Source organism: Callorhinus ursinus, unplaced genomic scaffold (genome assembly GCF_003265705.2).
Source record: "Callorhinus ursinus isolate GAN/ISIS: 27379988/994484 unplaced genomic scaffold, GSC_fseal_2.0 scaffold11, whole genome shotgun sequence".
In the NCBI taxonomy this organism is placed as follows: Eukaryota; Metazoa; Chordata; class Mammalia; order Carnivora; family Otariidae; genus Callorhinus; species Callorhinus ursinus.
The window spans coordinates 12,903,762-12,922,986 of record NW_027397073.1 but is presented as its reverse complement, the minus strand read 5'-3'; the positions used below and the strand labels follow the sequence as shown (position 1 = coordinate 12,922,986).

General features: G+C 40.0%; 1 protein-coding gene and 1 non-coding gene across 2 annotated transcripts in view; one reads left to right on the top strand and one right to left on the bottom strand.

The window, feature by feature from the left end:
* Window positions 1–19,225, top strand: part of PHLPP1 (PH domain and leucine rich repeat protein phosphatase 1) — a 216,293-nt gene that overhangs the window by 134,376 nt on the left and 62,692 nt on the right. The window contains exon 4 of the mRNA XM_025886739.2: window positions 3,488–3,654. Coding sequence (XP_025742524.1) covers window positions 3,488–3,654 — 167 coding nt within the window. The remainder of the gene's footprint in view (window positions 1–3,487; window positions 3,655–19,225) is intronic.
* LOC112835391 (U4 spliceosomal RNA) lies at window positions 8,470–8,605 on the bottom strand. The gene has a single exon (XR_012380096.1). It is a non-coding gene; the product is annotated as a U4 spliceosomal RNA (small nuclear RNA).

Sequence of the window (19,225 nt, the reverse complement as noted above, 5' to 3'; positions counted from 1 at the left end):
TTTTTTCCATAGTATTTGCTAATTTTTAACATATAATTTACTTATGTACGAAGGCAGGGATCTTAATTTTGTTTACTGAAGCATACCAAATGCTTACCTAGGCCAGTAATTGGCACATAGGAGGTATTCAGTAAACATGTTGAATGAATGAAAATGAAAAGTACTCTGGAAAAAATTGTGAAGGGAGTATTAGTTTCCAAATTAACAAAACCTTGGTGACTTTAAAACAACAGAAATGTATGCAGTTCTGGAGGCCAGAAGTCCGAAATCAAGGTGTTGGCAGGACCATACTCCTTTGAAGGCTCTAGGGGAGAATCCGTTCCTTGCCTCTATCTGCTTCTGGTGGCTCTAAACATTCTTTGGCTTGTGGTCCGTATTACTTCTGTCTCTGTCCCCATATGGTCACATCGACTTCTCTTCTTCTACCTCAAAACACCGCCTCTCTCTTGAAGGATACATATTTCGTCATATAGGGTAATATTCACTCTTACCATATAAGATAATATTTATAGGTTCCAGGGACCAGGATGTGGAAGTCTGTGTTTTTGTCTGCCTCGCCTCCTTTTTTGGGGCCACTGTTCAGCCCACTAGTTAAGGGGATCCCCTTGATGACAGGAGGAATTGTTGCCCCTGGTGTACCGCCTAGTAGAACACTGAATGCAAAGAAAGCCAGAAGACTGCTCTCATCCATTTTCTTCTTTCACTGAAATTTTAATTGAAATTACATTTTTTTCCCAAGGTAAACACACATACACATGCACACAGAAGAGCACAAAGGATATTACAGTTTCCATGTACTTGTCTTCCCCAGTTGTTAACACATTTCCATAGTTCCTTCCTATCTTCCCATTCTTATTTCCTTTCCCCTCCCAACCCATATAGAAACAATTGCCATCATTAATTTGGTATATGACCAATGTAGGGTTTATGTGGCTAATAGTTACTGTTCCATAGCTATTTATACATAATATATGGAGTCCTGTGTGTTCATGTTTTCTCTCCTGGCTTCAGAATATATAAATCCCAGAAAAGGCCTCTGGTTAGCCTAGCTGGGGTCACATGCCAGTACTTGTTGGATCAATCCGTGGGTTCAGTGGATGGGGTACTCTGGTTGTTCAGGCCTGGAGTACATGCCTATCCCTGTAGCCAGAGGGTCAACATGCTTTGTTCGAACCTCTATCAAAATTCCAGGATCCTGAAGGGTTGCTATAGGAAGATATGGAAAAAGGATTTGGGGTAGACGAAAACACAGATTTCCACTCAAGTTTGAAGTTTGAGCTTGTACATTAGGACCTTTGGGAAGCCTTCCCTGACTTCTTAGATCATGCACTTACGATTACTGTAATCATTATCATGTAGTACCTAATTTCCCTCTGCTTCTCTTGAGGTGTGCTCACTCAGGGTGGAGACTGTGTCTGCTTTGTTTACTGTTGTACCGCAGGTGATAGAAGGCCTGGCACGCCCCTACATGCTCAACGTGTGTACACCCTCTCTTCCTGTAACAGGTTCCTGTGAGCGTTTGCACCTGCCTTTCAGGCCCATTACATTCCTCATGGCTCTTTTCACATCTTTTAGTGTGTATGGATGATTTGGAAAAAAAAAATCCCCTGTTTGGGATTTCCTTCCCTCCTTCTTTCCTTCCTTCCTTCCTTCTTTTTTTGTGGAAAACAATTTCTTCTTTTTCTTATTTAATAGTGAAAATTCAAGGAAAGATAGAGTTGCTAAAATGCAGACTCAGGCTTTGTCTTTTTTTTAAGATTTTATTTATTTGCCAGAGAGAGGGAGCGCACACAAGCAGGGGGAGCAGCAGGCAGAGGGAGAAGCAGGCTCCCCGCTGAGCGAGGAGCCCGATGTGGGACTCGATCCCAGGACCCTGGGATAATGACCTGAGCTGAAGGCAGACCTTAACGACTGAGCCACCCAGGCGCCCCTGTAAAGTCTTCTGAGTTGAGCCCTGCCAGGCTGTTTTTATCTCACCCTCCCCTTAGTTCTCAAGTGTGCACAGTAATTTCTTTCTAACCTCAAATACGCCATCAGCAGAATAGGTTGTATGCAAATTTACTTCTGAATACCTTTTTAGCATCAGGAGAATTTGGATTTCAGTAGATGTAAGATGTGAATCATTCTATTTGACAGTAGTAGCAATACTAATAGTGGTAGTACTAGCAGTCCCCGTGTATTGAATGCTGTTTCTGTGCCGGCTGGTAGATGTCCGTATCACCCTTACACCTGTTACACAGATGCGAAAACTGCAGCTTGGAGGGCTCAGTGATCTGTTCATGTCCTCTCAGCTCCTAAGTGGGGGAGTTGGGACGTAAAGCTGCACACGGACCCCAGAGTCACACTCCTGAGGACCATGCCCTGCTGCCTCTGTAACTGGGAAAGAGAAAGCTAGAGTTTGGTAATAGAAAAGGACATCATACTGATCACAGATAAGGAGTGGTGTTTCTGCCATAAAGCTTTGGTAAAGATAAAGAGCACGAGGGAGAATCAATCCAAATCTTAGAACAGTATTACCGTGGCCTCTCTGGGGGAGAGAAGGAGCCAAGGTGTGTGCAAGTGGGGCTGAAGCCACACGCAGAGGCTTAAAGTGGCACTGTATGACTTGGAATATTGGAGAAAGCATTTGAGAAATACAGGTCATCCAATGCTCTTTCTGTCTCTAGCATGCTAGTTGGTCTGTGGCCCTGGGACTCTGGCCACGGTCATAGTCATTCAACCAGGAAGGCTTTGAATATGTGGATAAACATTCAGACATAAAATAAATTTTACTTAGAATACTTGTATGAAGCAAAGCCCAGTGAATTTATGAGCATCTCATTGAAGCTTTGTGGGACAGACAACCCAAGAAGTTGAGAGCAAGCAGACAGTGGAATCTGATCATATGCTGCCATTACTATTAAAGACGTGTACAAGGCCATCGATACTACTATTCTTTATTTGTGCTGTTTTAAATCAGTATATACAAGGGCTTTGATAGGTTTCATCTAGACCTTAGTGTCTATATCCTAACCCTGAGGTTACTCTAGAGTCTTGTATTATTTAGCTCTGAATTCTCTTACCATAAACGTTTTCAGGAACTTAACCCCTACGGTTGGAGGAGATTACTGCTATCACTGAACCTGATAGGATTAAGCTGTGCTTTTTGTAACCTGTCTCCTATACTGGGTTACTGTAAGTACCTTTCAGGCAGGGACATTGTTTTCTGCTTTTACAGTACTTGACTCGGTTCTATGTTAAGTAAATAGTCTACTGGTTTGTGTTTGGACTACTAGTGCTAAATACTGGTTTATATTTGGACTATTAGTGCTAATACTGGTTTATATTTGGACTACTAGTGCTAAATGCTGGTTTATATTTGGACTGTTAGTGCCACTTATACAATATGTCTGTGTTCTCAGTGGGGTTATTGTATTTCTATCCATAGAGGGCATCTGTAGGATAAATGGATGGTACTAAAATCAGGCTGGGTTTTATCCCCCTCCAGGTTGCGTCACAGCGCATTAGCTCAGTGGACCTCTCGTGTTGTAGCCTGGAGCATCTGCCTGCCAACCTCTTCTACAGCCAAGACCTCACTCATCTCAACTTAAAACAAAACTTCCTAAGGCAGAATCCCTGCCTACCAACTGCCAGGGGGCTCAATGAACTGCAAAGGTGAGCATACAGAAATGGGTAGCCTCTGATTGGTATTTGAATATTCTGACTTAAAAAGCTACAGTGTGTAACCTTTCTCTTTCAGAGGGCAGGGTAATAGGACTTTATGGAAGTGAGGATATTATCAATTTCATTCTGGAATTTTTTTTTAAGGTCCCTGCCTTTGAAATGAATGATTTATGATATTCATTGACTGGACAGATTTGTGTAAGAGGGATATTTCTTTTGAACACACTTCTGTTTCCTAACTGATCTACAAATGGGTCTGTGAAAAGTTTGTTACTCGGTGTGTTACTTCTGAACTACTGAGGTTTGGTCAGATTAGATTATTTCTTTTGAAATTTATAAAAAGTCAGTTTCTTCTGGGAAAAGACATTTCCCCACCAGTTTAAGAACTAAGGTTTAAATCCACTAATACCAGGGCATCTGGGTGATTAGTGAATAGGTTTCAAGAGTCCAATGTTAAAACAGTATGCTTTATAACTGGAGAGAAGGGACTTTATTTGCGTGTACTTAAAGCAATTTACTGTATTCATTTCCTCTTTAGAGCAATGACCATTCTTGATTCTGTGGTAAATTAAGCCTCTGATACTTATATATTAGTTGCAGATACACGAGACTATAACTGCAAAAGAATGTAACTTTTAAATAATGAATTGTTCATTTGTTCTAAATGACTGATTATGATCCGAGATTAAACTCTGGTAACTTACCATTGTGATTATGTGTTCATGGTTTTTAATACCCAAAAAGAATAACCCAGTGAGTGTTTATTATAAAGTTTGTGTAATGTGTAATTGGAAAAGAGAAGAGTATTCTAATTGTCTTTTCAGACAATTGTGAATAGTCTTCTTTGATGCTCTACCAAAACTTGACAAGTGGTCATTTCTTAAATGTTGGTTCCAGTATGGAATCTTAAACCCTATTGTCAAACTTGAAAAAAATTCTTTTACATTAGGTTCTGTTGACCTTTGTTGCACTTTGAATGGGTCCTTGCCCGTGCATCACTTTATTTCATTAATTATTGGTCCTTTGGGAAATACTAGCTCATTAGAAAATGGAGCTATTCCAAATGTTAACGCATTTTATTGTGCAATTTCAAGACACCACAGTTGTTAATATCACCACTGATCTCATCAGAAAAATCTTTAAGTATTGGGAAGTTCTCAAGTTCACGGTGGAAGCAAGTTTTCCAAAATTTTGATGTTCATTTGGAAGCTTGAAGGCTATCCTTGGCAACAAATACTGTCAGTTGTTTTTCCTGAAATGACCTTCTCATTTCATTGTAGAGAAAATGTCTGCCAAATACCCAAGTCCGAATAGTGAATTTGTCAGTTGTTCTTTCACGTAAAAGTTGCATTCCATGAATTGACTAGTTTGGCTCACAGCTCAAATAATCATACAAGTGTTTTCTTTGAGATAACCGTCATACTTTACAGCAAAGGTGCTTTTATCCACAGATATAGAGGGCCAATCAGGAAACTCTGAAAGAACTACATAATAAGCAGTGAGGCTGTAGCAGTGTAGGACGTTCAAGAACTTGGTATCATACTCTTGAATCCTAAGACACCAGCAAAGGGGCATCAGAATTCATTCAAACCAATGCTCCCATTTTAGAGATGAGGTGGATGGAGAAGGTAAATGTCAATTTCAGATTAATGGTTACCTGTTGTGAGGCAGTTAGGGGGATAGGATTAGGGAATGGTCTGAGGAGGGTTTCAGCTATATCCATATGTTTATTTCTTTAAAAATAGAAGCAAATATGACAAAAAAAATTAGATGCAAATATGACAAAAATGTTAATATTTGAAAAAGCTGAAGAGTGGTTGTTTGGATGATCATTATCTTTTGTATTTTTCTATTTGCATGTTTCGTAATAATTTCAAAATTTAAAACCTAAACACAAAGAAAATCAAAGTGCTTCTAATTCCATAAGGGAGTAAGATGCTCCCAAAGAGCCAGCCAGCATTTGTGGACTAAACAAATAAATACCCAGGTATTTGGGTAGGGTATTTGGGGCATTGCCCTGCTTATTATTTAGTTCTTTCAGAGTTTCCTGATTGGCCCTCTATATGTGTGGATTCTGCATCTATAAATTTCTTTTCGGCCCTTCCCGCCTTCTCCTGTGCTCCCCCTCCCTCAGCACACGGCCTGTCCCGCAGCTGTCGGAGGAAGCGCTTCCCCGCTCTCACCTGCGCAGGGAGCTCTGCAGAGCGGCTGCCTCCCTGTCATTTTCCCGCTGCGGTTCACTCTCGCTAGTCTTCTCGCCTGCGGGGTTTCCTACATTCCTTGCTTTTGTTTCGTAGTTTAAAAATTTAAACATTTTCCCCAAGTAACATCCTATGTAGATTTTTTTAAATCTTAACAAACAACAAGACTTATAATAAGAAATATGTGCCGGGAACTCCCACCCATCCTTACACCCCAGACCTCTTCCCCAGGCAACCACTTTTGAGTCCTTTGGCTCTTTTTTGCAGTTTTCCTGCATCTTCCGAAGTACTCTTTATATACTGCTGTTTTAACGTTTTTTTGTTATTGGACATTATATGTTGATTTATTGCTATGGAAGGTGAAGATGTAACTCTCTTACCTTGTCACCCCGCATGCGCGCACCGCTGCTTCTGCCATCTGCTCGGTGTAAGGCCAGCTGTCCGTTGTGGAGCAGGGAGCTGTGGCCCACAGCCAAGGCACTTTAAATGCAGTGACTACATTTCCTTTCTTGTGCTGGCTGGAGAGTAGCCTCTCACGTGTGTACTTTTTTTCTCTAGTGTTTCTAAGTTTTCTGACAAAACTCTGACATTCTGACACCTTTTTCTTGGACAATTCTTTTGTCCTGGAGTCAGGGTAGCTACCTGCTCTCTGGGCCTGCTGCACAGCTGGTGTCCTGGGATGACCTTCTGTCATTTTCCTGGTAGTTCTCATCTCCCCCGTGTTGGACCCGTAGTTTGCTGACAGCTAGTAACTTGAAGAAAGACTTGGTTTACTCCCTCTTTTTAATGGAATATCTTCCTGAGAAAGGAGACACGGGAGACCCAATTTATTAGACACTTTACATGTCTGAAAATATTTTTCTCTCCCACTTGAGTGGTAACTTGGCTGGCTTCTAGGTAGGAAAACAGGGTGTCCTGAGAATTTTGAAGCCGGTGCACCATTATTTTCTAGGTTCTACAGTTGCTATCAAAAAGTGTTATGCTATTCTGATTCCTCTCTTTACAGGTGATCTTTTCCCCCCTTTTGTTTGCTTTTTTGTTTTGTTTTGTTTTAAACAACCTCCAGAAGATTTTAGGATCTTCCTTTTATGGCACTCTATTAATTTCAGCCACTATGACGAACACTTGATCTAAAAAAATTATGTCCTTCAGTTCTGGAAAACTTTCCCATTATGTTTTTTTGATCATTTTCTCCCCGACCTTGGTTTTCTCTTTTCTTCCTCTGAATTCCTGGAAGTTCGGTGAGACCTCCTTGTTTCTTCTCTAATTCGCTAATTTTCCTAGCTTTTTGCTTTTAATGCCCTACTTGACAGGTGTCCTCTATCTTAACCCTTCTGAAGTTCTGTATTTTTCAAGAGCCCTTTCTTATTTGTTTTTAATTTGTGTACATTTTAATAGCACTCTCTTCTGTTTTTTCTCTTCTGTTTCTGAGGACATTAAAGTTATTTATTTATTTATTTCCTTCTTGCACTGTCAGTTTCTTTTTTTTCCTGTTTGTGTAGGTGTCTGAGTTTTGTGTTAGAACGTAACTATTTGGTGATCCTTTGCTCTCTGTTCCTATTTAATGGTGAGTCACTGAAAAGTGAGTTGGCTACTGAGATACATGGGCAGGGCTTCACCATACAGCTGCCCTGCCATGGCTGTTGAGGGGTAAGCTTGTGGTTTCACTGGGGAACTTCCAAAGACAGTATCTGGGGATCTTTTCCCTGAGGCATGTCAGTTTTACTTGAGAGGAATCCTGTGGTCTTCTGTGTGGGCAGTGCATGCCAAGATTCGGGAAGCAGAGTGAGGCAGAGAGCTGGAATCTCAAGGTTAGAGTGTGGGTTTTTAATTTATCCCTGTTTTCAGAACAGTGTTTTCTACTGGGCCTGATGTCTTTGAGCCAGAGACTCTCCAGTTCACTTTCTTCCAGGGAATAAGCTGTGTTCTGCTGGAATTGGGGAGAGGATCTGGGGTCTTAACTCTTCCTTGTATAACCTCATGAAGTCTTCTTGTAGAAGTATAACAAAATCATAGAAAAGGCACAAGTATGAGTATACAGTTCGGTGGGTTTCCACAGAGTAAACACATCCATGCAACCAGTACCTATATTGAGAAATAGAATATTACTAGCACCCCAGAAGCCTTCCTGTGCCCCTCCTCTAATTAGAGATTAGGTCAAAAATAATCACTATCTTGACTTTTAACACCATAAATGAGTTTTGCCTGTTTTTGTACTTGATATAAATGGGTAGTATATAGTGGTGTCCAACTTCTTTCATTTATGTTTTTTTAGAAAAGCGAACAAAGCATATGAAGTTACATATTATTAGTTTGTTCTTTGTAGTGTGCAGGATAAAGCCATGTCTTTTACTTAAGGTAGAAGATTTTTTTAGTTTTACGCTGCAGCAAAGGTTTCTGTTTCTTTCTGTTGCTTTATGCCTAAGGGAGACAGACCGAGGGGACTTGGTGTGTGTGTTGGGGGGGGTGGTCTGAGCACCTGCTAAAGCTGCTGTTGTGTTACCCTTTAGAAAACAAATGGGCTTTAAACCAGTTTTTTTTCCTACCACATACTACTACCCCCATTGTCCAAGAAATATTTTATTGCAAAGTTCTCAAAGTAATAAATTTGTAAGTCTAGTATAATACACATACACACACACTTAGTGCTAGGAAATGAAATTATAATATAGATTTTTAATTAGCAATAATCGCGCCTCAGATAAACCTCATTGGCTACGATACTGCCACTGCGCAAAGCTATAATATAGATTTTTAAACTCATATACTCCAAAAAGCATTAATGTAGCTTTTATATGCTGATACAATTAATATGGTAGATTTGAGATATGCCATATATTTAGTTGCTTATTTTTATTTGTGCATTTAAGGAATTTGTGCTAATTCTAGTGCATGTTTCACAGTGAATATGTTAGAGAGGTACCAGAGGGGAACTTACTATGTTTTTACCTAAGTCTCAAGGAATGAATTTTTAGATTACAAAGTTAGTTAGGGCAGATATCCAGGGAGTAACTTTAACTATAGTGCGTTTATAACAGGTAGGAGTTCCGTGACTTTTCTCTCTTAACCACATATCCCCTTAATTTTTCTTCCTATTGGAAATTCTTGCTTTAAATAAGTGAGCTGTTTTCACAGAACATTTACGTTGGTATTTCCAGCCGCATTCTAAATCTGGAAAGATGGCATGCTGATGTACACACGTAGGCCAGCAGTTTCAGAGGGAAAACATTGTTCTTGGAACGACCACTGTTTGTTTTTCCTTTATTGGCATTGGAACTCTTCAAGCTAGTTTTCAAAATATAGAGGAGAGGCAAAATCAGAGTAATTTTTGGTAGTTTAATGGTTTCTTTCCTGATTATGTATGTCACTATTAATTATGTATTATTTACCTCTGTTTTATTAATAGATAGAGCTTCACTTACATTAGCTACATTTTCATTTAGATGACCCAGATGGTATTAGTACTAAGATTATTATTATTTGCAATGGAGAATTTTTTTAAATAAAATACAATATGTTTCTTTGTAAAGTCAGTGAAGAGGACAACTTTTTTGCTGTTTTAAATTCGAGGAATATAACTTTCCTTCCCATGTCTTAAGTTTATTGTTTTTAATACTGTAGTGAAGCCATATGAACTCATTTGTACAAAATTATGTTAGCGTTCAAACATTTTACTGTACTGATACATTTAGCTCTTTTAAAATTACCATTTATTAAAGTTTCGCCGGTAGTAATATTGCATTGAAGGATCTAGAGTTTGTAAGAGATGACAGATCAGAGAGTTCTTTTATGGTGATAGCCAGTGCAGGTTTACAAAGAGCTGTGTAGAAAGCAGACTCAAAAGCAGAGTTTGATAGTAGTAATTTGTATGCACATGTTTCTGTAGCTGTGTCCATGGTACTTGGAAAATTTGCCACTACATTTGAACTTAAATGCCCTCATCTTAGATAATTTTAATTTATTAATCACTTCTCCCTGTCACTTTTGTAGGTGAGCCTATGTTTTAATATTTGACAAATGGATGATAATTAAAACACACTTCAGTTGCTTAATTCTATATGTTAGAAATTAGACAAATTATGTAATAATTACTCTCATAAATACAAAATGATTATGTTTCAGTTGTGTTGATGGCTGGTGATATCTGTTACTTCCATCCATTAATAAGGGAAGTGAATCTGATTACCAGCTCTTGCTATTTGTAGGTGAGTTGGTATAGAGAAACAAAGTTAGAGCTGGAGGGTCCCAGCAAGTTCTAGGAATGGAGTTGATTTTTTTATAGGAGGATTATTAACTTTAACTTCAGTAGAAGTTGGCATTTCAAATTATTTGGTAAATCGTGTATGTCTGCAAAATTATTAATGTACGTTTTTACCATACGTGATCCTGAAATAGACCAAAAAAAAAAAATCCCCTCAGATTTACCACCATCAGCCTTTTTTTTTTTTAAACATTCTTCTTTGGATACTGAATTTTGTTGTTGTTTTGTTACTATGCCCCTCATAGTTTCACAATATTTGATGCAATAGTTAAAAAAGAGCCTGCTTTCATGAAGATGTAATGCTAGGAATAGCTGTATTGCTTCAACTTGTAAACATTTGATGTTGCATTTAATTTTTGCCTGAGTGACTTTCAGCATAGGTACTGTAAGGAAAGAGTTGACTTCAGCCTGTGACCTTTTTTTTTTTTTTAACTGTTTTCTGTATTTATCTTGTTTGCTTTGAATTCTTAGGGAGCAGGGATCTGTTCTTCCTCAGAGGGAGGACCCACTACCAGGTGGGCCATTAAATACATACCTGGTAAAGGAATGAGTATGTGAGCGAATAGTGCTGGGAATCGTCTTGATTCGCTCAACACTGTGTTAAGTATACCCCACTTCTTTGCAAAAGGTATTTGTAGCCACATGTGGAAGGAAGGGAGACTGGTAATTTATCATTATGTTTCTCTTTGGTTGGAGGTAGGAGGAGAGGACAGCCTGCGCCGTGAGGTGATTCAGAAAAGATTACTAAGAAAGGGATTTGTAAGGCGGGATTTGAAGTTGGAAAAGGAAACATTAGATTTTAAATGGACCGTATGATATTGGACTTACCTAAAAAAAAATTTTTTTTTTTTACAAGTCTAGTCACCGTTCTCTAAACATACTTCACATTCACCTTGCAAGGAATGTGCCTCTCCTGCTTTTCACCCACCAGACCCGAGCTCAACCCAGTGACTCCTCCTCCCCTTCAAAGCACATTTGTAATGACCTTTGTTTCTTGAAGCTTTTTGTTATTTCCCATTTCCATGTGACCTTTTCATCTTCTGAATTGTTAGTTTCTCTCTTGGTGCATTTACCAAGTATACCTTTTATAGTAAACATATGAAAACTTCACACATCACCATCTATATGAAGCCCTTGAGAACAGAGATGGAGTTTCCTTATCTGTCTTCCCTCTGTGCTGCCCCCCCCCCCCATTTTAAAACAAGGGAGTGTGTGTGTGTGTGTGTGTGTGTGTGTGTGTGTGTGTGTACGGCAATTGTTAGTTTCCCCACAACCAAGGATAATCAAAGAAACGTGATCCTAAAACTTTCAGAAAAGAGCATCCAAAAAATGCTTTGAACAGTAGCACCATTTGGTGTATTTAGTGCTTGAGGTGACAATTTTAAGGGGACAGTAGTCCTTTAGATTGTAGATCGGGGCACCTGGGTGGCTCAGTCACTGGGCGACTGCCTTCGGCTCGGGTCATGATCCCAGGGTCCTGGGATCGAGCCCTGCGTCGGGCTCCCTGCTCTGCGGGAAGCCTGCTTCTCCCTCTCCCACTCCCCCTGCTCGTGTTCCCTCTCTCACTGTGTCTCTCTCTGTCAAATAAATAAATAAAATCTTTAAAAAAAAAAAAGATCAATCATTCAGTCATGTTACATTATATGGCACCTGGAGATCAATTTCAAGGAACTTAGGAGTAAGCTTGTCATTGTGTCTTATGGGCTATGATATAAAATGGGTATAATGTAACCTAAAATAAAGTAAAGATTACAATTACCTTTGGGTCAAGGAGAGCGTGAAATAAAGACTTGGAGGAAAGAAGTGATTTGATCTTTGTTTAAATGTGAAATGTGTTTTAGCCAAAAAGAATAAGAGGGGTTGGAGGGGGAGGGCGTGAAGCAGGGATCTTTCAAATGGTAGAACAGTGGGGAGAAGGAATGAAGTTGAGTTGGGTGTGCAAGTGTGTGGGTGGAGTAGAGCGAAAGCCTTGAAGAAATGAGCATTGAGAAACTCGTAATTATGCCTGGAATTTATCAAGTACCTTCTTCTTAGAAGGCTCAATTTTCTACATTTTTAATCCCCATGGAGTGGAAAACAAATGACCTTATTTACTACTATGTTTTTTGGGGGATCTTGGCATTCCAGAGCTACAAAGTTATTCAGGTTAATTATTTACCCATACCAAAAGTTCCCATTTCCAGGTTTTTAAAGGAAGAGATTTTAATATTTTTTTATCAGTAATTTCTGAAAACTCACTTTTAATGGGAATAGTGATGATTCATTAACAGTAAAATATTTTTGCAGCTCATTTTCCGGACTTAGAACTGCAGTACTTGGGGCGCCCAGGTGGCTCAGTCGTTAAGCGTCTGCCTTCGGCTCAGGTCATGATCCCGAGGTCCTGGGATCGAGTCCCGCATCGGGCTCCCTTTTCGGCGGGAAGCCTGCTTCTCCCTCTCCCAGTCCCCTTGCTTGTGTTCCCTCTCTCGCTGTGTCTCTGTCAAGTAAATAAATAAAGTCTTAAAAAAAAAAAAACTGCAGTACTAAATTTCGGTACTGCAGATTTCGGCTTCTTTGAAGTTTCGGCTTCTTTGAAGATGCTCTGTGATATAAAAAAATATTACAAGTGAACAAGAGCTAAGTGCTGCAGAAAGGGTATGGCCGATGTGTTAAAGAACACTTAGCACAAGTGCTGCCCAGGGATGAATAACCTTGGGAAGGAATTTCCACTACTGGGGTTTGGTGAGACTTGCCAAGTGTGTAAGGAATTTCATAGACTGGGTGGAATGCCCTTCTTTCAGTTAACTCTTCCCAATACTGGAAATTCCTTTATTATACAGCTTTGCTTTTCAGATGGAATTTTGATCCTCTTGGGAAGCTTTCCATTTCACACGATTCCCATTTTCCTTCCCTGATCAAAGGAAAGCCTTTACTTGGTGCTTGGGGCACTGAGATTGTGTAGCCTTTGGTCCTCCCTTCCCCTTGGTATGGGCTCCCGACCTCATTTCTGAAAATAATAGCTGATTTTCTTCTTCCCTCACATTGTGCACGAAGAGGGAGCTCAGAAAGAAACAAAAGATTTCTTTATCAGCCAGACTGTACTAAATTACAGTCTGCCCTATTGACTTCCATGGGATCCTTTAAGATGTTTAACTTTTTTTCCCACTTAAATAAAAAGAAAGGAGGGATCTTCAGAAGCCTTGGCTTGATTCCAGTGAGGCTATTGTATTCTGGCCAATTCCATTCTTTGATTTGTTCTAGTTGAGCTCTTTGCTGTACTCTCCAAGCTTTAACTTAACTGCGAGCAGTTAATGTGGCACACAGTATTTGTAGGTATTTGTTATTCTGAGTGGTAACCAGCTTTTCACTCTGCATATAGCTCTTAGGGGACAGTGATAAAAGCATACAGGGAGAGGCCAACCAATGATGCTTATTTGTAGTTTTAAATGGTGAAGTGTTGTCACGACTTGGGAACATGATTACTGTCGTTCCTGATGACTTCTGAAAACAACCCTTTGGTTGCCAGTACAAGATACTGAGGGCAACCCAGGAATGCCCCTTTCTCCCTCTCTCCTCTGCCTCCGGGTCAAACAGCCTCAGCTCACTCTGGAGCTCTTTCTGACCAGACACATGTGTCACTTTTGAAAACGAAAAATCCCTGAGAGTTGCTATTCCTAAGAGTGCCTGTAGTTCTGATGTCATTCACCATGCTCTCCATAGTAACAGAGCTGTGAATGGGAGGAGTCACGCGCCTGCTGTCATTTCCCACGGGTGGGTTAGGATGATGGTGCCAGTGCTGGAAGGACATTTCACAGTGGCTTCTCTAAAGGAGGGCACACCCATCCCTCCCGGGTGATGTCTTTGGGACGTGTAATTAACAAGAGAACCTTAGGGAAAGTCTGACTTTCCACATAGTTTTCTCTTTTTCCAATGTCAGAATGCACCTTTCACCCCAGGTAGAGAGGTAGGGGTGTGTGTGTGTGTGTGTGTGTGTGTGTGTGTGTGTGTGTGTGTAGTGGAAGCACATCAAGGTAAGCAGAGATGTTTGCATGATACACACAAAGCCATGTATCCTCACATAGACTATTTCACTTCTTACTCAATTTTTGTCCTAGGTAAATAGCAGTGTCTTCATCTGGAATTTGAGGCACTCTGTGCTTAGTCTTTACTCGCCCTTTACGACCACGGTTCTTTCTGCTTAACGCTATCATTTGCTTAATGTTTCCCAAGTATACCCTGAAGTTTTTGCCCTCCAAATCAGTGTTTCTCAAAATACGACTTACGACATGCCTGCCTCAGGATCACATGGGGTATTCACAGAACACCTTTTTTCCTGCCATTCCTGCGGAGTCAGAACCGCTGGTGATGAGACCCAGGCAACTGCCTTTTTAACGACGCATGCTAAATTTGAGAAACCGTCCTGCCACCCTATTCGCCTTGAATGTCCTCTCTTCCAGATCCCCATCTCCTAATCCATTAAACTCTTGTTTGTGTCCCTTCCATCAAAGTGAGTTTTCTTTTCTGTGAGTACTCATGATTTTTTCCCCCAGTAAGTTTCATCTTGTGCTTTGTTAGGGAGCAGCTTTGCTCCCAAACTATTTTTAAATTCCTGGAGGGTGAAAACCATATGTAACTCACATGTGTATGCTTCTCACACCTTTGTGCATAATAAGAACTCAGACAATGTTTACTGAATGGATGGTTCAAACTTTTATTGTGTCTAGTAAACTTTTGGGTATTGGATTTTTCTGTTAACTACCAGATATGCTTGGTTTATTTGTGATGTGAGCTTAAGCTACTCGTGTCTAAGCACGTTTTCATGATATAATCATTCTCTCTGACCTTAGCTTACGTTAACTTTCTCCTTTGATAATCTGATATCTTTGATAGAGCGGTTATCTGGTTTTCATTTTTATATATCCTTATATGACTCAACTGGGATTTTATCCAAGTATACTTTATGGAGCTTCTCTTTTTCTTTCCTCTGAGAAGAGAAATGGAAATAGTGATCTGTTTTCTGCTTTTTACATTTTTGTTCTTTGTCCTACTAGTATGGTGGTTAACATTAAACATCTCTTGAATGATGTTGCAATTGAATTGGCTGTGGGCAGAACTGTTGGTAAGAAAATGAGAAAAGGTAGTCATGGATAAATTGAATAAAGAAACCATTTCATAGGAAAATGTGTTTAACTGTAACATAGTAACATACCTCTTGTTTATCTTTTCGATCATTATCTTGCCAGTTTATAAAAGAATCAGAAAACGACAGATTTATGCTGCTTGTGACTCATTGTTTTCATGAATTTAGTTAGTGCAGGGTTACCGTAGATTACGGTAGATCTAGTGACAGCTCTTTCCACATGATTACCATCTTATGATTTGGAGTGGTTTTCTCTTTTTTTTTTTTTTAAGATTTTATTTATTTATTTGTTGGAGAGAGAGAGTGCATAAGTGGGGGGAACGGCAGGCAGAGGGAGAAGCAGGCTCCCCGCTGAGCAAGGAGCCCGATATGGGACTCCATCCCAGGACCCTGGGATCATGACCTGAGCTGAAGGCAGACGCTTAACCGAATGAGCCACCCAGGCGCCCCTGGAGTGGTTTTCTGTATAATGTACTTACTTGATTCATGGGAGCCTGCCCCTCACGTCTCCCTACCCCCACCCCCCTGTGGGTTGGAGGTCTCTCTTTATTGGCTGTTGTATACATAAGGTTAACTTAGCCTAGGTCTGGCACAAAGTAAGTAACCAATAAGCGCCTGCTAGTTGAATCATTTTAAAAGAGGATTAAAATAGAAACGTCTCTCTTTAGGGAATGCTTTCATTTGCATCCCAGCAATATGTCCATTGTAATTGTTGCCAACTCGGAGTGTTCTCGATTTCCTTGATTATTATTTTGGAAAAATTATGTCTGTGAGTTGTAGCTTTCCTCTACTTATTATGTGGCAAGTCTTTATTTTTTTTTTTTTAAAGATTTTATTTATTTGACAGAGAGAGAGAGAGCACAAGCAGGGGGAGTGGCAGGCAGAGGGAGAAGCAGACTTCCCTGCTGAGCAGGGAGCCCGACGACGCAGGGCTCGATCCCCGGACCCCAGGATCATGACTCAGCCAAAGGCAGACTCTTAACTGAGCCACCCAGGCGTCCCTTCTGCGGCAATTCTTAAGAAAATTTTTCTCCAATACAGTTTTATCCAAGAGATGCGCATGTTTATTTTTGTTTTCTAGTCATATGAAAAGGTGATATGCCTGTTTTGCTTGTACTGAGAGTCATTAATGGTGAATAGGATTAAGATGGAATGGTTTCTGTGTATTTTGGCTCAAGTGTTGAGAAGCTGGTTGTGTGCCACGTTAGCATTTGTACATTTGTACGCATGCTGAGACTCCCAGAAGACCCTGGCAGGTGCTCACTGGGTACGAGGCTGGTGGACTTTGTCCTAAAGGGACAACAGGAGAAATCTCTGCACCAAGAAGCGGAGAAGTCACCAATGCGAGTTCAATCCCAGGGCAGTAGAGTTTGGGGGTGTGAGAGCTAAGAGGAGCTGAGTCATGGTTTCGAAGAGCAGGTGTTCCCAGCAATTCTGAAGCAGGCCCGGTGACTCAAATGTTTCTCATGCCACCGCAGCCGCAGACAAGTCTGAGAGGAACGTGAGGCAAAAGATATTCTTTCTTTCCTTCTGTGTCCTGGAAAAGAGAGCCTTTTAAGTCTTTTGCAAATTGTTTTGCTTTCTGACATAAATACTATAGCACTGGTTGCCCTATGTCATACCTGGATTAGGGCAAAAATATTAAAACATGGCTGTAGGACGAAGTTCACAAACAATGAAGTTCTGCACTAGAGGAGTGAGAATTTAAAGTGCAAGGTGGATAAATTAAGAAGTTGCTGACTGACGTCTCTTTCACTCACTGGTTTAACTAATGCTTCTCGAGAGAAAGTGCATTCAGTACACATTTTTTAAAAGTACTTTGATACTCTTTCCAAGATTTGTCCTTTTACAGATAAAAGAGACAAGTTACTCTGTCAAATGAATTGTTTAATTGAAGCATTTTATGGGCTCCAAGCTACAAGGTGGGCTCTTAAGAAGAACAAAAAAGCAGACATTTGATTTTATAAATTCTCCTGGAAAAAAAAAAGAAAAAGTAAATGTAACTTGTTTTTACCTACACTTCTCTCTTCGTTTTATTTGAACAGTAGTAGGCTTTCCCTTTTTGTTCACTCTTCCTCTAGTATTTGAAATTGAATGAATATTAAATTGAATGAATATTGAAAATGCTGAAATGGTGTTGGCATGATTAACTACTAGACCCCCCCCCCCCCCAAAAAAAAGGGCAGACCTCTACCAAGCATCACATGTAAGAAATAAATGTCAGGTGAAATAACTGAATATATACAAAATAAAATACATGAATATTAGGATATGTGGGAGAACTTTTGTACCACTTTGGGGTGAGGTAGGAGGACCTTCCCAACCAAGGTGAAAAATATAGACTCCATCAAGGAAAAGATTGTCAAATTTGAGCAAATAAAAATTAGTGTGTGGCTAAAGTCACCATTAACTAACAGAGTGGGGGAAGATGAGACAGGAGGCTAAGAGTGCCATGTGACACGTAGCAGCATATGACACCGGCTGTGGTAGTTAATATTCAGGGAGCTCCTAAAAATTAGTAGGTTAAAGACAACCCAGTAGAAAAAACAGGCAAAAGCTATGAATGTGTATTCCAAAGAAGATGAACTCCACAAAAAGATACCACTTTTTGGCCATCAGATTAGCAACAGTGGAAAGGATACCACCATTAAATGCTAGTGAAGGGAGCATGGAAAGGAACCCTCTCCGATATGGGTGATTGGGAGTATGAATTTCTTCAACTTTTTGGTAATTTTGCAGTACGTATTAAAATTTAAGTTGTACATATTCTTGGACCCATCAGTTATACTTTTAGAAATATAGGTTCCCAATCCCTGACCCAAAACTCTTGAGGCCATTTGTGCTTCAGACTTCTGAGAGTTTCAGATTATTAAAGATAATATAGGCATCTATATTATATAGCACCTCTAGCAGGCTTTGGGGCTCCATAAGCAGACACACATTTATATTTCTAAAGAGAACAAATTCATATCAGAATATTGACATCAGTTCAGGTCAGCTTTTGTCACCACATGAATCAGTGAAAAATTTTTGAATTTTCAGAGCCTGTTGGATTTCAGAATTATGGGTAGGTCATTGGGCACCCATAAATACTGCAAAATGAAAGCATTGATGCACAAATGGATATGCTGAGTTATTCCTAATAGCAAAAAACAACTGGGAATACTCCTAATGTCACTCAGTGGAGGGATGGAATCAGTTGGGGTACATTTATACTCTGTGTATTATTATGTAGCTGTCAAAGGAGTGAGTTAGACTTTTACCTACTGTCTCAGAAAGATGATTTGTCTGTAGTAGATGAGAAAACAAGTTAGAAAAAAATGTGTATGGTATAAGCCCATTCAAAAAATAATGGAGGGAGGTTATCTCCTATTTATGCATGCATGTGTTCTATAGGGAGGAAAAGCTTTGGAAGCCTATATACCAAACTTGACACTGGTTATCTCAGGGGGAATGGAATTTGGAAGGAAGTAGGGGAGACTGTTAATGTGTTCTTCACATGCTTCTGTAGTTTGACTTGTTAAAATGAGCATGTATTATTTTGGTAATCAAATAAAAGCAATTCTCTTAAAAGCAATATAGTGGGGGGGGGAGGGATGGGGTGGCTGGGTGATAAACATTGGGGAGGGCATGTGCTGTGGTGAGCACTGTGAATTGTGTAAGACTGATGAATCACAGACCTGTACCTCTGAAACAAATACATTATATGTTAACAAAAAAAGATGATAGTAGGAAGGGAAAAATGAAGGGGGGGAAATCGGAGGGGGAGATGAGCCATGAGAGACTGTGGACTCTGAGAAACAAACTGAGGTTCTAGAGGGGAGGGGGGTGGGGGGACGGGTTAGCCTGGTGATGGGTATTAAAGAGGGCACGTATTGAATGGAGCACTGGGTGTTATACGCAAACAACGAATCATGGAACACTACATCAATAAATAGATAGATAGATAGATAGATAGATAGATAGATAGATAGATAGATA